Here is a 19,664-nt window from a genome sequence, read left to right on the forward strand (position 1 = left end):
CTGTGTTACACAGCCTGGGCGCGAACCCGGCTTTAGCCCCAGGCACCACACAGGATCTGATGCACAAATTAGAAAATATCACCTTTTTGTTCGAACCCACCCATTTGTCACGTGAGCAAAAGTATTGGAACATGTGACTGACAGGTGTGTTTTGTTGCCCAGGTGTGTCCTATTACATACATTATTCAATCAATAAATACCACTGAATGTCTACACTCAGGTTCAGATTGGGTAAGATAGGTTTTGTCTATGCAGACTGTATTCAGAGGTGAAAACAACATGAAAACCAGAGCGCTGTCTTTGGGTGAAAAACAAGCAATTGTGAGTCTTAGAGAAGATGGAAAATCAATCAGAGCCATTGCAGAAACATTGGCCATAGCCAGTACAACCATTTGGAATGTCCTGAAGAAGAAGAAAACTACTGGTGTACTAAGTAACAGACGTCGAACAGGTAGACCAAGGAAAACATCAGCAGTTGATGACAGAAACATTGTGAGAGCTGTAAAGAAAGACCCTAAAACAACTGTTAGTGAGATCAGCAACAACCTCCAGATGGCAGGAGTGAAGGTATCACTATCTACTGTTCGCAGAAGACTTCATGAACAAAAGTACAAGGGCTACACCAGAAGATGCAAACCACTCATTAGCAAGAAGAATAGGAAGGCCAGGCTGGAATTTGCCAAAAAGTACAGAGATGAACCTCAAAAATTCTGGGACAAAGTTTTATGGACTGATGAGACAAAGATTAACTTTTACCAAAGTGATGGAAAGGCTAAAGTTTGGAGAAAGAAAGGAACTGCTCATGATCCCAAACACACAAGCTCATCTGTGAAACACGGTGGAGGTAATGTCATGGCTTGGGCTTGCATGGCTTCTTCTGGGAAGGGCTCATTAATCTTCATTGAGGATGTAACACATGATGGCAGCAGCAAAATGAACTCGGAAGTCTACAGAAACATTTTGTCTGCCAATTTAAGGAAAGATGCAACCAAACTGATTGGCAGAGCCTTCATCATGCAGCAAGATAACGACCCAAAACACACTGCCAAAACAACAAAGGAGTTCATCAGGGGCAAGAAATGGAAGGTATTAGACTGGCCAAGTCAATCTCCAGACTTAAACCCTATAGAGCATGCATTTTACCTGCTTAAGAGGAGACTGAAGGGAGGAACCCCACAAAACAAACAACAACTGAAAGAGGCTGCAGTGAAAGCCTGGGAAAGCATCAAAAAGGAAGAATGCAAAAGTTTGGTGACGTCAATGGGTCACAGACTTGCTGCAGTTATTGAAAGCAAAGGATTTGCAACTAAATATTAAGTCTTATTCACTTAAATATGTTTTAAGTATATCTGTTCCAATACTTTTGATCACATGACAAATGGGTGGATTCAAACAAAATGTGATATTTTCTTAGTTGTGCATCAGATCCTGATGTAAATACCTGGAAATAAAAGCTGAAACGTTGATCTCTGGTCTCACGTTCATTATTTGATGTCAAGCCCAAATGTTTTCAGTCTACAGCAAAAATAAAGGAATTCGCCTCACTGTTCTATGTCACCACTTTGTACTCCAGAACTGACCTGTTTCAAAGCCAGCGTTTTGTTTAGCCAAAAGCAATGGAGGGACACTTACTCATTTTTCTGCAGCACCAGGACCAGCTGTTCACCTTCTACTTCTATCACTACCTTCAGAGATGAAAGATGAGCCTGGAAACGGAAGAGAGAGAAGAAGGAGAGAAAGAGAGACAGAGAGTGGGTTAGAACAGGTTTACAGGTTGATACACCATGGTATATACAGTGTTTACTGTTACACTTACATTAGATTCACACTGCAAGGTGGGCGAAAATAAATATCTGATTTGACAGAGCAGGAAATGGAAGTTGTGTAAGGGAATTCAAGAGGAACATGTTAAATATATTCAAATTCATCCAGTAATAATTTTAACAATTAGAACAAGGCAGGCCAACAGTAGATTGCATACAGTTTTCCAATAATGAGAGTTGTTTTAAATCCTTCTGAAACTACTGTTAGAACAAGAGGCTCAGTTTGATATTTTCTATTTCATTTTACATTAATCCTGACAGAAGCCTAGACTCTCTAAGCACTTGCTTGTCAGAACTCTGCAAGGGGCCGTCTGTGTGCTTTACAGTCATGGAAGGTAGCACTGAATCGTACATCATCTCAGTCTCACAAACATAGATACTGTATATGCTTGCACACACACACACACACAAAACTAACACACGGTGAAGTTAAGAGTGGGTCAGCAGTCCTAGCCAAGGCCATTACTTCATGGCTTAAGTCATCCACTCTCTCTGGAGGGGACAACTAAACAGGAAATGCATCACTTTAAGTTGCAGAAGCAGAGATAAAATGGCCACTCATCTATATCAACCTAATCCTGAAAGACAGGACAGAAGATTTCCTGAAATGCCCAGATTTCTTGAAAAAGTCATCCCATTGGCGAGAGGAATACAAATATATTTCAGCGTATCAATTTAAACATCATAATCCTGTAGATTGTAGAGAATTTTAACAGCACATACCTTTTTTGCTTTAGAGAATCTAAAGAAAACATGGAACCAAATGTCACCATCTTGAATAGACTCAACAACAAAGAGTGGAAACCCAAGTTTTGTTTTAAGTCTGTCTGGCAGCCTTCACACTTAAAAAAAGAAAAAAAATCTATGTCTGGCACTCTTTCCCCAGACACAGCCAAGGGATCCCAGGTATCAAACATTTCATTAACATTTTAGCGGGCTGCATCGCGTTTCCCAATCTCACTCTTTCTCAGATGAAGAACACATGTTGGACTGTTTTCTGTGTTGGAAATGTGCTGTATTGTACCCTTACATTAACTCTCGAAACCACAGCTTTGTGGTTGCTACCATGCCAGAAAGGATTTCGGGCATATATTGATGTGACACACATCTTCATAACATAACATACAGTGACTTCATGAAGTATACTACACCCCTTCACTTTTAGCAAATTGTACTGTTAGTCATTTAAATAAAATTACAAATGTCTAATTTACATATCATTAAGATGAATGATGAATTCATGAATATGAATGAATATTCATTCTGCCCTCCCCCAAAAAATAAAATGCATCCTGTTTGCTTAACGTATCCTTCAGATGTGTCTAGAACTTGATTGGAGTACATCCGTGGCAAATTGAATTGATTAGACATAGTTTACAAAGGCACACACTTGTGTATATCAGGTTCTTAAATTCACACTGCATGTCAGGACAAGAACCAAGTCATAAAGGAAGTCTCTGTAGACCTATCATATTCACCTGATCATATTGTGGCAAGGCATAGATCATGGCAAGGGTATGAAACTATTTCTAATGCTTTGAATGTTCCCAGGAGCACAGTAGCCTCAATAGTTGTGAAATGGAAGAAAGTTGGAACCACCAGGGGCCTCATGTATAAACGTTGCGTACGCACAAAAAGCTTGTGTACGCTGGTTTTCACGCACACTTTGTGATGTATAAAGATTTCCTCGACGTGAGAATGTGCGGAGGGTCACGGAAAGTTGAGCAGACGTGAGAATGTGCGGACCGTCCGCAAAGTCTCTGTAACATGGCAAATTCTAACTGATAAGTGCCGAAACTCCCCAAACATTACAAAATAAAGTTTCCACTACTTCGTTTATGACGATGACAATTCAAAAAAAAAATTTTTTATAATAATGATTTTATTTGTAATGCACTTTACATTTAGCTCATTCTTAAAGTACTACAGGTTAAAAACAAAAAAGGGCGCAAATAGTGACAGTTTTCCACTCTGCCGACTTTCTTTTGTCGCTAATACCTGATGACAGGCCGCCAAACAGGACACATTTTCTCGCCTCCACCTCTGTCGTCAGAACCTTGATCTCACAGTTACAGTATTTCTTCAAATAAATGCTGCGGCGTTAAACGTTCATTTTTGGTGTGGCGTTTATTCGAGGGCGGCGTTTATTCAAAGAAATACGGTAATTCAGACAAAAAACTGACCTCAGGAGTGCATTTATATTTCATCTGCATATTAATTTATGGGAGGAGGCAAGGCGGGGTCAGTGGCTCGTTCACGTGCGGTCAATCTCACGTTGATTGTGATTTATAAAGGAAAGGTGCGCAGGACCTGGTGTACGACCAGTTTTATACATGTAAATATTTCTGTGCGTAGGTACTTTTCGAGTTTTGGCCGTACGCCATCTTCTGGTATGAAAGCTGCCCAATCCTTTATACATGAGGCCCCAGGACTCTTCCTAAATGTGGCCCTCCGGCTAAACTGAAGATCAAGAGGAGCCTTGGTCAGGGAGTTGACCACACAATGGTCTCTCTAAGAAACGACTCTTGAGTAAAGGCATATGACATCCCGCCAGGGGCGGACTGGCCATCTGGGATACCGGGAGAATCCCCGGTGGGCCAACGGGGTTGGGATGGTCCAAAATACCGGCCCACTTCCATTACCAACTGGCCCTCTGACATCGCCAGCATCTCATATTATTTCACATGTCACAGCTTGAATACGTATAAATTGCTTTAAGACCTTTTGTAGTCTAGAATCACTGACTAAGCTTTATATTGCTCCTCACGATCTGTATTCACACTCATGGTGCCGATTTTTCGAACATTTTTCTAACGTGTTCTTACGGACTTCGGAAGTTTAACGTAAGAAATTAAATATATATGATGTATTTTCTTTGTAATCATCCAATTGTATGGGTATTTTCCAAGTAGGCCAATGACTGGTCGATACGTGCGATGCATTGAGTGGACAATGCGCCGTGTTTTGAGTGGGCCGAGCCGTTTACTGATTGGTCCAGTCTGACAGTATTTTCCCCCCAGTCCGTCCTTGCATCCCGCTTGGAGTTTACCAAACGGCATTTAACCCTTGTGTTATCTTCGGGTCATTGTGAACTTTTGGGTCATTGTGACCCGAAGGCAGCACAAGGGTTAAAGGACTCTGAGAGCATGAGGAAAAAGATTTTCTGATGTGACGAGACAGAAATGTTACTCAGAGCCAGAACTCCAAGAGTTATGTCTAGAGAGCACCAGGCACTGCTCATCACCTGGCTAACACTATCCCTACGGTGAAGCATGGTGAAGGCAGCATCATGGGGGTGCTTTTTAGCGGCAGGGACAGGGAGAATGGCCAGGACTGAGGGAAGGATGAATGTATTCAAACACAGAGAGGTCCTGGAAGAAAACCTGCTCCAGAGTGCACACAACCTTAGACTGGGGCGATGATTCACCTTTAAGCTGGACAATGACCTGAAGCACGCAGCCAAGACAATGCTGGAGTGGCTGCGAGACTCTGAAGTCTCTGACTGACCTTGGGTAGCCAAAATCCAGACTTAAACCCAGTAGAACACCTGTTGAGAAACCTGGAGATGTTCCCAGACACTTCCCATCCAATCTGATGGAGCCTGAGAGGATCTGGCAGGAAGAATGGAATCAACTGGTTCAGGTGTGCAAAGATTATAAAGATGTACCCAAGAAGACTCTTGCTGCCAAAGGGGGCTTCTACAAACTACTAAAGGAAGGATCTCAATACTTGAGTTTAAATTGATTTGTAATAAATTAGCAATATTTTCTCAAAACATGTTTTCACTACACACAATATAGGTAATTGAGCATAGATTAATGGGATTGAATAATTTTTTTGTCCATTTCAAATTCAATCTACAATGCAATAAAATATTCTGAAAGTGGAGGGGACCTGAAACTGTCTAAAGCCACTCTGTGTAACTTTACTACTGAATGATCAGGGGTTTCATACATCACTGTGACTAATTTACCCATGATTGGTGCAACCTGATCGGTCTCCAATGTTTTCCGACCAATAGGACAGGTACTGTGGTCCCATAGTGTTTTGGCTTGGTCATAGGCTTCTGTTGCGCAGTTGCTCCCAAATATTCCACTGTAAAAAAGAGAAATTATCTTTTAGAACTCAGAGGACTGTTAAACAAGTCTTCACATTGAAAAGTTTATTATTTCTTGCACAGATTTAACATAGGCACTTTAAAATAGTTGACCCTTATTCCCATTGTGCACCCTTGGAGAGTAACAGCAGTGTGCAGAGTCTGGCTGTATTATGAATGGCAACAATATAAGCAGTAGACCAGTAATAGAACAGAAAACATGTAATGACTTATTATAAATTACAGTATTTCCTGTTAAAGAACATGCTAAATAACATCTAACACTTGTTAGACGTCCTCAACTAACGATTACTGGACGACAAGATACATTTATTTTCCAAACATGATTTGCCCTTGGTTCTTTGTCCCCCCCCAAGGCCACCGGTTGACTTGAGTCTACCCCAGCTGGGAAGAAGCCCTGGATACACCATTAATCTATGCCTTCAAACATCAAGGGATGAGAAGGGAATTTACTGTCTACGTGGAAACCATAACCATCCCTTAGACTCAAGCTGTTGGAGCTGATTTGCATATTTCCTCCAGAGAAGACAGTAAAGTGTGAGCTGCTTGTGTAGGGGTGATAACAATAGGGCGTCCAGGGTGGGCCTAGGTGGATTCCACTTCTGCTTGTTTAGCAGTTGTTGTTCTGCCCAGTGCAACTCCACTCATTCCCATGCTATTATTTGCTGGCTGGACTGTTGAAAGGTATCAAACCGTCCGTAGACCTGAGGAGGTCCAGTCGATTATGAACCCTTGAAATCCAATACTGAACGTTCAAGCCTATAGCCTGAGGGTTAAGTGACAGATAGCTGGCTGCTGTCCTGAGTGCTCTGCCACTTAAGGACCATGACAGAACCCTTTATCTAAAAGTCGATCACTGACTCACGCGCAGGATTCAAACCCAATTTTGGAGTGGTGAAGGACCATGCTGCTACAGAGCCCTCAGCAATCAGTACGAGGGGTGTTCAACCTGTAGCAAGAGAAACTTTCAGGATACAATATTGAGAGGCTACTGGCACCATTTGTCTCAGTGCAAACATTCCAAATCAAATGTTTGTTTGCTTTTCTCAAAAAATCACTCCTACAACCATTTCCAAACGGCTGGGTGGTTTATTTGTCCAATTGATTTGTATGTGAGCTTTAAACAGTTTGTGTGTGTGGGCTTGGAGGAAGCGTGTTATGCTTCTAGCTTGTCGCTGTCACATACAGATCTGTACTGTAATATACTGTTCACATTTCCCCAAAACTAACTCAGCATAAAACTCACTCTGATGGGCTTATCCCTGGCTTCTAGCACCAGGATCCACCTCTATCTCTCTCTGTCCCCCACGACTCATGGAGAAACTGCTGAGTCGGCCTTCCTGACTAAGCCCAGCTCTCCTCTGCGCTGTTTCCCCTCCCAGCTGTGCTGTCTGACCCTCTGTTCTGCCTCCACTGGCGCTCATCAGAGAACTCCCCAGAACTCCCCAGAACTCCCCAGGCACAGCGTCCGGAGCCTCGGAGTGAGCATGCAGCCCCCCCTCCCTCGAGGGGCCTGATGAAAACCAAGCAGGGACAGGGGGAGGACAGGGCACCACTGACACAGATCAACGAGACGAATACTGAGAATACTGCATACTGGGAGGGGAGCATGCAGTATTCTCAGTATTCGTTACCACCTCTTTTAGAATCACAGGCATGCAATAACGAGGACTGATTGCCGTGACTGATTGTGAACAGTCTGAAAGGGGGTGTCCTTTAGCGGCCCTTGCGAGAGCTTCCGTGTGGCCGACAGACCGGAGGAGGGCAGGGGCTGGACGGAGGTCACTGGGTTCATGAGCACTTACACAGACGGAATCACCTTCTCTTTGGTGCCCTTTGAAGACGAGATTCACGGATTCATGGATTTGGGTGCCCAATATCAGCACCTAATTCTGAATTTAGTTTGTTGCTTATAAAGCCTGCTGCTTCTAAAAACTGAAATGAATCCAAAAAAATCGAATCAAGAAGTGAATCAAACTGGTTTACGGAACTTAATTTATATGTGCCAGCGAATTGTGTTTGTTAAAAGATGGACAGGATAGGAACTTTTCGAGTGAGAAGGTAAATCCTAGAGGCTCTAGCAGGGGTAAGGAAGCGGTAAAAATGGCATCAGACGAGTGTAAACAGAAGTTTCAATAAAACATCCTAAGCTTATGATCAGCTCCCTCTGCACTCCAATGCACAAGGAGGACTTGTAAAATGTATATAACCTTGATAAAGTCCAGTGATTAGAAGTAATGTGTTACTTTTTTCAAGTAACGAGTAAAGTAAGGGATTACAATTGCAAAAACAGTAATTAGATTACAGTCACTTTCCCGCAAGCAGGCTGCGTTACTGCTTCACTAAACCGTGATTTTGTTTGTGAGAGTGTCTAATGATATCACGTACGAGCGGTGCAACGTCAGTGCATGTGTAGATCAACGCACTGACGTTGATCCAGAGATAACATGGCAGGGACGTGCACAGAGATTTGGAGGGGCTATTGCTCTAACATTCGGCTGTATTAAACTTCAACTAGAAATTTGTCATTTTATGTATTGGGCTTTGTTAAAAACTCTTTCTCCAATCTGCAGATTGATAATACAACCAGAAGTCAATTAAACGTTAACCGTTAGTGAAGAGGCGGACTAAAACCCTTTCTTCAACAAATATTTAACTAATTTAAACAGTTTGGTCCGGCTTTGAGCATTAGCGAAACTGAAGGTGTCTGAATAAATACAAAATACGCGTCAAGTTGTTGTGTGTGAGTCTGGCCAATCATGAAATAGCTGTGTCGTCATAAGAACCCGTGCAGCTGCTCTTGACAAAATGCGCTGGGCTGCACAGCCGGCTGTTCAAGAATCGATCTGACGGTACTTCGATGGCTACGTCACAGTGACCTAGCCTCGGCACCGTCTCAAATCGGACAATAAGTCTAACCAGAATTCACTGGTTCAAGTCAGCCGCCTGCAGCCTGCTGCGGCGCTGCATGAAGTCGAACCTAATGTCATGTGACTGGGGGCAGAGGGCAACGGTGACATTATGGTGGCAAAATAAATTAACACAGAACTGGACAGAACTATTGCAATTTAATTTAACTTTACTAATGATGGGCTTATCGTATTGATGCAGCCTCAAAAAAATAAAATTACGTTTATTTAGGCTCTTTCTCCAGAGGGGCAGATCAGCCAATCAGGGCAAACAGGCATGAAGTTAGAAAATGCTAACTAATAAGACAAGTTTTGAAAAAGAGACTGTTTCATTTGATTCAATTTTATATGATGTAGGGCGGGGCGGTATGACGGTATATACCGTGCAACGATAGAAATGTGTCTACCGGGAGAGATTTGGCTATACCTTTCAACCGCGGTATACTTTTCAGTGTTTCCCACACAGACTAATTTGTGGCGATGCGCCACAGAATCAACACCGGCCGCCACATATTGCATTTCGTATTATTATTTTTTTAACACTACTTAGGTTAAACATGCAGCAAATTCTTTCAGCTGCCTTTCCTTCCCCTGCTCTCCCTCCGTCTCTCTGTCACTTACGCGTCTTTCTCACATACATAGTCACAACGTCAGCACACGTTGCAACGATGCATACATTCGCGGTTCTAGTAAGACAGACAGCTATATCAGCGAGCGTTCAGCATTAGCTTAAGATCTAGGAAAGTTCAGGCTACTTTTCGCTAGGTACCTACGAAGATGTCTTAATCGAAGGTTCCCCTTCGTTCTTTTGGTGAGAAGTCTCAGGAGCTAGCTACTTACCCGGCGTCGTGGAGCCGACCAGTTAAATAGTTATTTAGCACTAGCGTTGCTACTAGCACATGCAGAAATTATTTGTTTGTGGTTGATTTTGTGAAGGTGTGAATAATTTTGGATGAATATTTAATACAATAAAGTTCTGTTTAACAAATTATTAACGAAGGAATTATTTTTAACCCCCCCCAGTTTGTCTGAGGGCATTACGGATCCGTATTGCGCTGTGAGTACTAGGTCACCACGCGGATGGCTTGACTGCACATCAGCCAATCGGAACGCTCGTACTAGTAACTTTGAGTCTTGTTTTTAACTCAAGTGTTGTCTCATGTGAGGCAGTTGTTTTTGTTTGTAATAAGTGTGATGATGAAGTACTGTATGGTTATATAGGACCATTTCTTAATTAAATTGACTATATTTACTATATCCATTAGTATACCGTGATATATACCGTAACCGTGATATAAAATTACTCATACCGTGATAGGAGATTTTGGCCATTTTGCCCACCCCTAATATGATGGAATATGCAGAAAGAATAGAATTAGGCTGAAAGGTGTATTGCTTTATAGCGTATTCAGGTTGTGCATCATGTTTTTGAAAAGTAACTAAGTAAAGCAATTATTAAAGTAACTGTTACTTTTGAAAATGAGTAGTCAGTAAAGTAACTGGATTACTTTCTTGGAGAAGTAATCACTAATTAATTACTATTTCCGAGTAACTTGACAAACACTGATAAAGTCAATACATAGTATGGATGGGAGTTGGGAGAGTCCGTTTGAATGTGTGTGTTTGTGTGTACAGTGTGTGTGTACAGTGTGTGCATCAATACTTGGGTCGTCAGTGTGAGCATGCCCAAACATGCTTAAGCCTAATAAAATACTATATTCTATACACAAGTAAACTATATTTATATATGGAGTATTTTTTAATGCCATTTCATTTCATTTTGTTCAGGAGTTATGACAGGAAGTATTTGAGAGCTGTCGTAAGTCTTTAGTGACTGGTGTCTCTACGACGTATCCCCCAGTTCACTCCCTCACACGCTGCCGCTGTGAAACAAAGCAACACTGTAGGGATTTATTAAACCCCCGAGTCTGCTTTCCACAACCTAAAACATTTCCCTGCCTGACAGGCAACTCTGAAATAACGAATTCATAACAGTCTTTGCTTTTTCACTACAAATGGAATGTTGCTCCTTTCATCCCCATTTAATGAGGCCTTACGCCACATGAAGGAAGGGGATGGGGGCAGTGGTGGAATGTAAGAAAATATTTTTACTTCGTTACTGTACTTAAGTACATTTTTACGTATCTGTACTTTACTGAAGTTAAAATAATAGTGCATACTTTTTACTTTTACTCCATTACATTTTGCAGCTATCATCTATCCTTTTACTCCACTATATTTCTACAATATGTGTCGTTACTTGCTACATTTTATGAACACAGTTTCGCCAAAATGGTGCCAACACAAAAATAAACAGGTTGCTCTATCAGCTCCAATGATAGCAGAGTGCGCGTTTGGCAGCAGCACTAGCGGTCAAGAGTGTATGGCTGCAGCCAACAGCCTCCCGCCTCATGCCCTCGCATCTCATGCCCTCCCATCTCATGCTTCTACTTTTCAAAATAAAAGCTTGTCTGGTCCGCTATTTCTCCTTCCTACTTTGGTGTACGTGTTTTTTTTTAGCTAGACTACAAAATAAAAATCCATTCTACGGCTGCAACCTGGGAGGCCCGGTTGAGTTTAGGCGTCACAACGACGGTTAAGGTTAGGATTTGGTTAAGGCCAGGAGTCGTAGCAGAGGAAAGAGGTTAAGGTCAGCAAGCAGAGTCAAGTAAGAGCACAGAGGTCGAGGTTAAGGTTAGGCACAACCATGATGGTGGGGGGACAATGATGGTCGGTACAGCACATCGTGCATCTTGTCACCTGCGGTGTTTTCTTTTTTTTAAAGACACTGATGTGCAAGTGATAAACTCGCCCTAAGTGCACAATGTGCTAGGACCGGCACTGCACTCTTGGCCCTATTTAAAAGAGATGTTCGAGTTCAAAGGCCCCAAGTGACTTGTGGAGGTTTCAATGCGTTTCTTATCTCCCTCAAAAAAAGTTGTTAGCCTTCAAGAATTAGCCTTAAAATGTAAAGAAGCATGTCAAGGTAAGCACAGTTCTTGCTATGCTAAGTTAATGTCCCTGACTTTTGAATATTAATATATATATTTAATTCAGTTACTGACATTATATTATACTGTTATCTAGTGAAATGCATGTTTAAATTTTTGTACACGTTTACAATTAAATAAAAGACTTAAAGATACAACATGTGGTCTTTATTGGTTTGGCTTAATGGTATTAACTTTGGAGATAATCCCTGGTGAATAGCTTGTCATCCGCAGAATTGTAAGTTAGAGTGTGAACAGTATTACAGAGGGTGAGTACACCAACCTTTCCAACACATGTTGTTGCTTATAAGTATTACTAGTAGTGACATCTGTAGAGCAGTGGCGATTTCTTTAAGACTGCAAGGGAAGCTCAGCTTCCCCTAACATTTAAAAAAATTCATGGTCAAATATTTACTTACTATATTTTAAATGCGTTAGAACATGTTCATATCGAAGACGAGTTCGTTCGGAATCAACTACATATATTAACAGGTCGACTGACTGATTTCCTTCTAATACATTACCGTTGCGCCACAGTGCACTTCCCTGTGGAAGTTCAGCTTCCATGGACTTCAATGGGGCTGCTTTGAACTGTTTTTTTTTCAGTGCTTCGAAACTATACGGTCATTAGATAAATGCTGCGATTATGTCCCGCCCTGGACGCTCAGCGTCTCTGGGGCTGAATGGAGGAGTGGGCTGGCCTGGATGCTGGGCTTCCGTGTGATGATTGGAGGGTCTGTCGAAAGACTGCATCTCCTTTTGATTGACAGCGATTTTGTACTATAAAAAGTCACAGATGTTATTCAGTCAGCTCAGTCCCATCGTGGATTTTGCAACTAGTTGACAGACAAACTGCGACCACCTGTTTCTTTGTATTTGCTCTGCGAAATTGCTAGCCAATTTTTATCAAACGTTTCATACAATTATACACCACATTAGGCCTACTTGTTTCAGTTTAACTTCATTTCCACATTCCCTTCAAGTTTAATATTGTTAATGGCCGGGTTTCCCAGATTCGTTAAGAGGCTTTTAACGCTAAGATCTTCTTAAGAACGTTCTTAAGACGCTGTAAGCCAGGTGTCCCCAAACTTTTGTCTGCGAGGGCCAGATAATTTTCTACTACTAATTTCTACTATTAATTTCCTTTCCTTAATGTGGGGCGGGGTCGGAACAGAAAACTACTTGGGCCGGAGTAACTACCAGTATTGTTGTGGAGATTTTATTATGATTTTAAATGTATTTATTAGTACTGTCAAACTATTAAAATATTTAAATCGCGATTAATCGCATTAATGTCATAGTTAACTTGCGATTAATCACAATTAATCGCACATTTTTGTCTATTCAAAATGTCCCTTGATTTCTTTTTGTCCAATTATTTTTTATCAACATGGAAAAGTGGATCGGATTGCTTGGTGCAAATGTTTTTATTTATTGAAAATAACAATGCAAACGCCTGGCTTTGACAAGGGGGCGGAGAATTTGCATCAGCTATGTGCTTTTCCATCAGGTAGTATTTCAGACTGGACGTGCTGCGGTGCTCAGTTCACATTGACAAAACACACAGATCACTTTGCTCTTGTCAATGGGACCATTTGGCAACTTTTTACATTTACATTTAGTCATTTAGCAGACGCTCTTATCTCTTACAGTAAGTACAGGGACATCCCCCCCCGAGGCAAGTAGGGTGAAGTGCCTTGCCCAAGGACACAATATAATTTTGCACAGCCAGGGAATCGATCTGGCAACCTTCAGATTACTAGCCCGGTTCCCTAACCGCTCAGCCATCTGACTCCCTAATTTTTTATAGTAAACTTTGCATTCAGAATCTTATTGGCATCCATTTCGGCGTCTCGCGCTCGCCATCTACTCAGAGTGTAAAGTTAGCCAATACTCTTTAGCCGGCTCGCAAGCCCAAGCAAGTGTGTGTGCTGCGTGCCTGGTGTTTTGTTTCCGGTTTAGCTAGATCCGGTGTGGTGTTGTAGATTTTCTAACGTCAGTAGTTGTTGCAACAGCATGTGAAAAAGACTACAACAATTGCTGGGCCAAAAAGAACGTTAATCGTGCAATAAAAAATTGAGGCGGTTAAAATGGGTGTGCGTTAACGCCGTTAATAACGCGTTAAACTGACAGCACTAGTATTTATTATGCTAGATTAGTTTATTACTATGTTATGCACCGTACATTCGTACATATCACAGCCTATTAAAAGAGCATTATTAATATTGTAAATAACTTTTTTTATATTAATTGCTATTGCAATCCAAACATCTTCTTAATAATGTTTTTTTTTTTTAAGACTGGCATTGTTCAGAGGGCCGGTCCAAATGCGTGGCGGGCCATATCCGGCCCGTGGGCCGTAGTTTGGGGACCCCTGCTCTAAGCGTTAAGAGCTTCTAAACGAATCTGGGAAACCCGGCCAAATTGTTTCTTTAGATCCTTCATTCATTCATTCATACAGTAGCCTAGCAGGGCCGGATTAACAATTTTCTGTGCCCTGGGCAAGTGCCCAGTTGGTTAATCCGGCCTTGTAGCCTATGGGCTAGACTAGTGTCGAAGGGGTGAACTAGCCAGTGAACTAGCAAAATGAATGGAAAATGTATATGATGTAGGCCGAAAATGAGCTTCCCCCATTTGAAAGACCAGCAGCCGCCACTGCTGTAGAGACATAAGTATTACCAGTTGCATATCTGCATTATTTATCAAAATGTCACAGCCTAGACATTAAGAAAAAAAACATTGATTGAGTACTTTAACTTTTAATACTTAGAGTACATTTTAAAGTAAGTACTTTTTACTTAAGTAGGATTGTTGATGTAGTACTTTTACTTTGGGTACTTTTACTAAAATTATCACCACTGGGGGGGGGGGGGGGGGAGCACTGTGGGACAGGACACATTTGTAAGCCTGACCCCTCCACTTACACACACTCCAGGTGAAGGTGCCTCCAAGTGTATATCCTCACATCTGTGATGCTTGACTGGCACCACAAGCTCACACTTTGACTTACTTAGACTCCCTCAATTTCCAAAGCCCCTTTTCATGCAACTTTCCATTCTGGGGAAAAAGCATTTGTTTAAAGAATGAAGAACAACGCCTTTGGCGAGGGGAAAGAAAAATAATCTTTCAAGACGGCGTGAAAACAATTTTGTGTGTGTGTGTGTGAGAGAGAGAGAACGGCCCAACTGTGGGATGGGATTACAGTGTTGTTGGATGGAAGGAGAATACAAGCGTAAAGTTCATGGGTAGACCTTGGACAAGAAGTGTTTTGAAATGAAAACATGCAGATTCAATCAATGAAAATGCAACCGAGTCAAGTATGAATTTGGAAACTGTTTCAAACTCTTTGGTCTTTTGGAAAAAAAATGATAAATGTATGCATTGGGAAGTGCACATTTCCTCATTAGAAAGTGCTAAATCTTCAATGCACAATGTAATCAAATACAAAAGAAATTCCAGCTCATCATGTAGAACAGACAATTTCTCATCCAGGAGAGGAGGAAAGTGGGGGGGGCTTCAGTCAAAACCATGATTAAATCCTTGTGATTCAGTCAAATCTGGATTAGTGTTTCCAACTGCAACAATATCCAACTATTTAATGAGAGGAATCTGGTTAGAGGTCTAGTGGGGCTTATCCTGGCCAATCTTCTAGCGTTTGCTGGGGGCGGGCATGCACATCACGAAACCCATTTGTCCTTCAACAGAGTGGTAACATGCTAATTCTAGAGAAATCCTATTTGGGAGTAGAATGACAATCCGTTTAAGATACACCAAATGGCTGAATGATGTTGTAAAAATTGCTAATAACTGGCCAAACTGGTGAAATAAAACGCTCTGCTTCTCCACAGTTTCCGAGAGGGCTTGGGTGCTCGGGTCAAGGAGTGGCAGTAATTACACAGAGAAGGTGAAAAGTGTCTGTTAATTCTGGCCTCCCTCCATGGTAAATACATCAGCCAGTTAGGGGACACTGTGTCAACAGCTTGGTGGTCGGTGCATAAAACGGTCAGACCGTAGTGACATCATAGTAACCACACATAACCCACAGTGCCCTCTGGCAGTGTCAAAAGTAGCAGTGGATCGTTCTGGGTTTTATTAGTTGTAGATTTACGTGAGGGTTTGCAGAGGGATATATTATGGGGTCTGAATGACAAGCCCACATGCAAGCATGGATCGGAGTGCAATGCTCCCTCTACTGGTCAATACACATTCATATCTAATATCTTTTTAACACATGCACACAGTCACCTACCACTCCCAACTTTTACAATTAATTTACTGTAACACTAGCATGATGTCAACAGAATAATTAGGTATGGAAAATGCATAGTCCTGCCATATTAATTTCCCTTGACTCTGCAGGGGGTCGTGGCTGATTCCGAGAAGTGAGGCCTTAGAGAGCATCGCTCGTGACGGGTTACCTTTCCATTCCCCCACTCCCCTCTGCGGGTGCCCTGCCTGCTCCCTCAGAACGCCAGGGTAGCTCGCCACAAAAGGTCAGTGTCGGTGAGCTTCTGGAAGAACCACTTGTGGGACAGCCCGGCTGTTCTAGCCCTGATGATGGATTTTATGTACAGGCCTCTATGACGTCCCTCCATCATGGAAGCACATGTCTGGCACACACTCAAAGTGAAAAACCTCCAGCTTTACTAGAAAGCATAGGGGGAGGGGTGCACCATCATACACCCCATATTTTTCTGTACAGTACATCTATGGTAGTGGTTGTGGTGACCACGTCACCACTTCAGTCTTTGTGGTGTTTAGAAGGTCAGGGTCATCTTGAAGGACAGGCTTTTAACTAAGTGCTTGATATTTGGTGAAATGTCACAATATTCTTTTCACCACATTCTCTCCTGTTCAAGGCAGCTGTCTGTGCATGTTGCAAACCTAAAATCCGATCCAAAGTGTGTGAACAACATTTTTACATCTGAAATCCTGGACAAAATGTGATCTCCACCTCTCCACTTCTGCTGTACCCTGCATTCTGCCTGCCGTTCTCCTCTCAGTCTCCCTCAAAAGCTCATCCCAGGTTTTGATGTTCTTCTGGAGAACAGGAAGCAGAACTGCTTCAGATGTGCATCCCCCCTACCATGACATTGATCTGCGTGGTATTTTCCATCCAAGGGTTACATACCCAAAGGCTCACACACCAGGACATGCAATGAACGGAATTCAGTTTAGAAAGGTTCCCCTCGGTAGGTGAATTACACAAATCAGACAGGAACAGTTTTTATTTCCGAGAATTACTTAATGATCCATTATTGGGGGGGGGGCAACAGTTCTGTCAGAGGCAGCCTCTGAGCAGCTTGCTCTGGCTCCCTAGAAAACAAGCGTCTCTCTCTTGCACATCAAGAATGTGCTGAAGGCTTGCCATGTCATAGAGGTTGAGGTAATCCAGATCTGGACTGACACTGACCAAAGATAAAGTTGAGACAAGACTTTAACTGTAGACTGGGTTCAGCCTCGTCTGAACCGGCCGAGGGGAGAAGGCCCGAAAGGGAGGTCTGTGTTGATTATACCTCTGACCTGTCTGGATTTGAGAGTGTGATGAGCAAAACCAGAGAAAGCATTAGGTTTCAGATAGCCTGTTAAAGTAGGGAGGGGGTTAGGGTCAAATAAGTCCAAGGCAGCTCCAGAGAAATTAGTGCAACACATGTAGAGGGGGGTCAGTCAGCACAACTGCTGGCCAGCAATTCTGTTCTCTCGTACAGTATTAATATCCCAAAATGGAGCAGCAACTGTCTGGTGAGATAATCCACCCTCATCTCAAATATCAGTCCGGCCTTGGTCTCACGTATCAATCTGCAGTCTGAAACAGGCCCTGAATGTCACCATCAATTTAACAGAAACTTAATGGGGGGGGAAGTCGCCAGCAAAGCAACAAACACTCTTTCATAGGGATGACACAGTTATTGTAGCAATACTACAGTCCCAAAATGTATTTTATAAATTATAATTTATTTCGTCAGCTCTCGTTTGTTTCAGGCAGCAAGAACCGGATGGTTTCTCCTGAGGGCTCCAGGCGGAAAACCTCTGGCTGAAACAGCGCAGCTGGCTTGCAGATCCAGCCCCACACTAAGTGTGTCAACCATCAGATGAAATCACTCACAACAAGTTATCCCAGCTAGGACAAAAACATGCATAAAAATACATTGAAGCTTGGTGAAGAACGTGCATAAAAAATGCATGCAAACATGACATGGCGTGGTTTCGGGCTTCTAAATCTACACCACCTTGAAATGTCTGACAGCGATCAGTGGTGGAAATAGAGGTATTGTCTGCAGCTCTTAAAAGGGAGCACTAATGATTTCAACTCAATTTTCTTTTTACATGGAGTCAAGACATCAAGCTGTGTTCTCAGTGCTACATCAGATGGTTTTAATTTAGCCTCGTATGGGTGTTTATAAGCACCTGTTCACACCAGGTTTTCCCAAGGGCATTGTTCCCAATCACTCACTAATGACCCCCAACCTAGGTAACTACTTCCTATCTCTGCAAAGCCCAGTCTCTCACAATAGCCTTGATGATGTTTGAGGGGGGGGGGGTCTTTTCCTCCTAATGAACTGATGATGAATAGGTGAGGTATCATTACCACTCAAGCTCTTTTTATGTCTCTGGTAAATTTGTTTGAGCCTTGACACATTCTCTGGAATCGTGTGACAGACCTGACTGTGGTGGCTGAGTGTTAAACAGAGATTAAGTCACTTGCAAGGCACCCCTTTGCTTTGTTCACTTAAGGTACTTACATTGATGGGTCTGCACCACCTCTAAAACAGACAATCATGTATTGTAGTCATCTTTAAGTAATCTTGCGGTAAATGCTTACAGCCTACTGCACCCTACAGAGCTAACTCTAATCACCCCAAATTGTCTGAAGAGCTATGGGATGATAAAAGTATGAGGTGTTTAAACGTACAACATCTAAGATGTTTAAGACATTGTATTTTCCCAAGAAGAAAAGAAAATTGAAAAAAAAATGAAAATGACCTGAACAATCAATTCTGGGATATTACACCACCTACCAACTAGAATGATATTTCATGTGACTGAGAATGCATGTCAATCAGGCAACAATGAATACTTTCCTTAATGAATCAAACAATGAAGGAACACGTTGTTTATTTTTCTAAACAAATTCATAATCTGTGTTTTAACTCTTACCTTCAGTGGACTTGGAGCGGATAACATCACCGGCGCATTCTGGTATTGATAAAACGTGAAGTGCTGTCAAAAACGCAAACTTCAAACTCCAGCACCGGTTGTTCATGTTGCCCGGCGAGGGATGGACAGACGATCCAAATGTTTCACAGCAGCACAACCATAATATAGTTAGAGTTGAACAGCTGATGTGCAAAACCCAAATGACTTCCTGAAATATGAGCGTGTAAGAACGTTGAAATCCTCAGAGCATGCTACTCCTTTCCAACTCTACTTATGGACTTCCAATTCAATAATGAAAAAAGCGGCGATTCAATTGTAATAATGCAAGAAATGGGCGAACTCTGAGAAAAACGAAAGACACTATAGGAAGTGTAGTCGTCACTGACAATACATCGGTTTCAAAGCAATTACAGACGAAAATAAATATTATTTTCAGCGAGTGACCATGTGCGTCGGTGAAGCATTCCTCAAGGTCCTAACGCCGCCTAAACACCTTTCTATGACTGCTTCACTGCAGCAAGAGTAACTGGCCACATGGTAAAGCAAATAGGATTTGAATAATGCATGTCTGCCATAACTCTCTTCCAGCAGGAGAGATTACAGAGGCATGTTTTATTCAGTTACAATATAAGGTATTTGAAAGTCATCTCTTAAGAGTTTGGTGTTA

The 19,664-nt window shown here is 42.1% G+C and overlaps 1 protein-coding gene across 2 annotated transcripts in view; it reads right to left on the reverse strand.

Annotated features, from left to right (window-relative positions):
• Positions 1–19,415, reverse strand: part of LOC124475520 (disintegrin and metalloproteinase domain-containing protein 12-like) — a 107,471-nt gene extending 88,056 nt beyond the window's left edge. Inside the window, exons 1-3 of one of the 2 annotated variants that reach the window (XM_047032208.1) lie at positions 18,998–19,414; positions 5,797–5,918; positions 1,633–1,706 (exon numbers count right to left, since the gene is read on the reverse strand). In XM_047032208.1, the coding sequence (XP_046888164.1) occupies positions 1,633–1,706; positions 5,797–5,918; positions 18,998–19,103 (302 nt within the window). In that variant the 5' untranslated portion in view covers positions 19,104–19,414. Of the gene's footprint in view, positions 1–1,632; positions 1,707–5,796; positions 5,919–18,997 lie in introns of both variants that reach the window. The other variant, XM_047032210.1, reaches the window with a different exon arrangement.
• Between the last annotated feature and the right edge of the window lie 249 nt (positions 19,416–19,664).

This window comes from Hypomesus transpacificus, chromosome 13, assembly GCF_021917145.1.
Source record: "Hypomesus transpacificus isolate Combined female chromosome 13, fHypTra1, whole genome shotgun sequence".
In the NCBI taxonomy this organism is placed as follows: Eukaryota; Metazoa; Chordata; class Actinopteri; order Osmeriformes; family Osmeridae; genus Hypomesus; species Hypomesus transpacificus.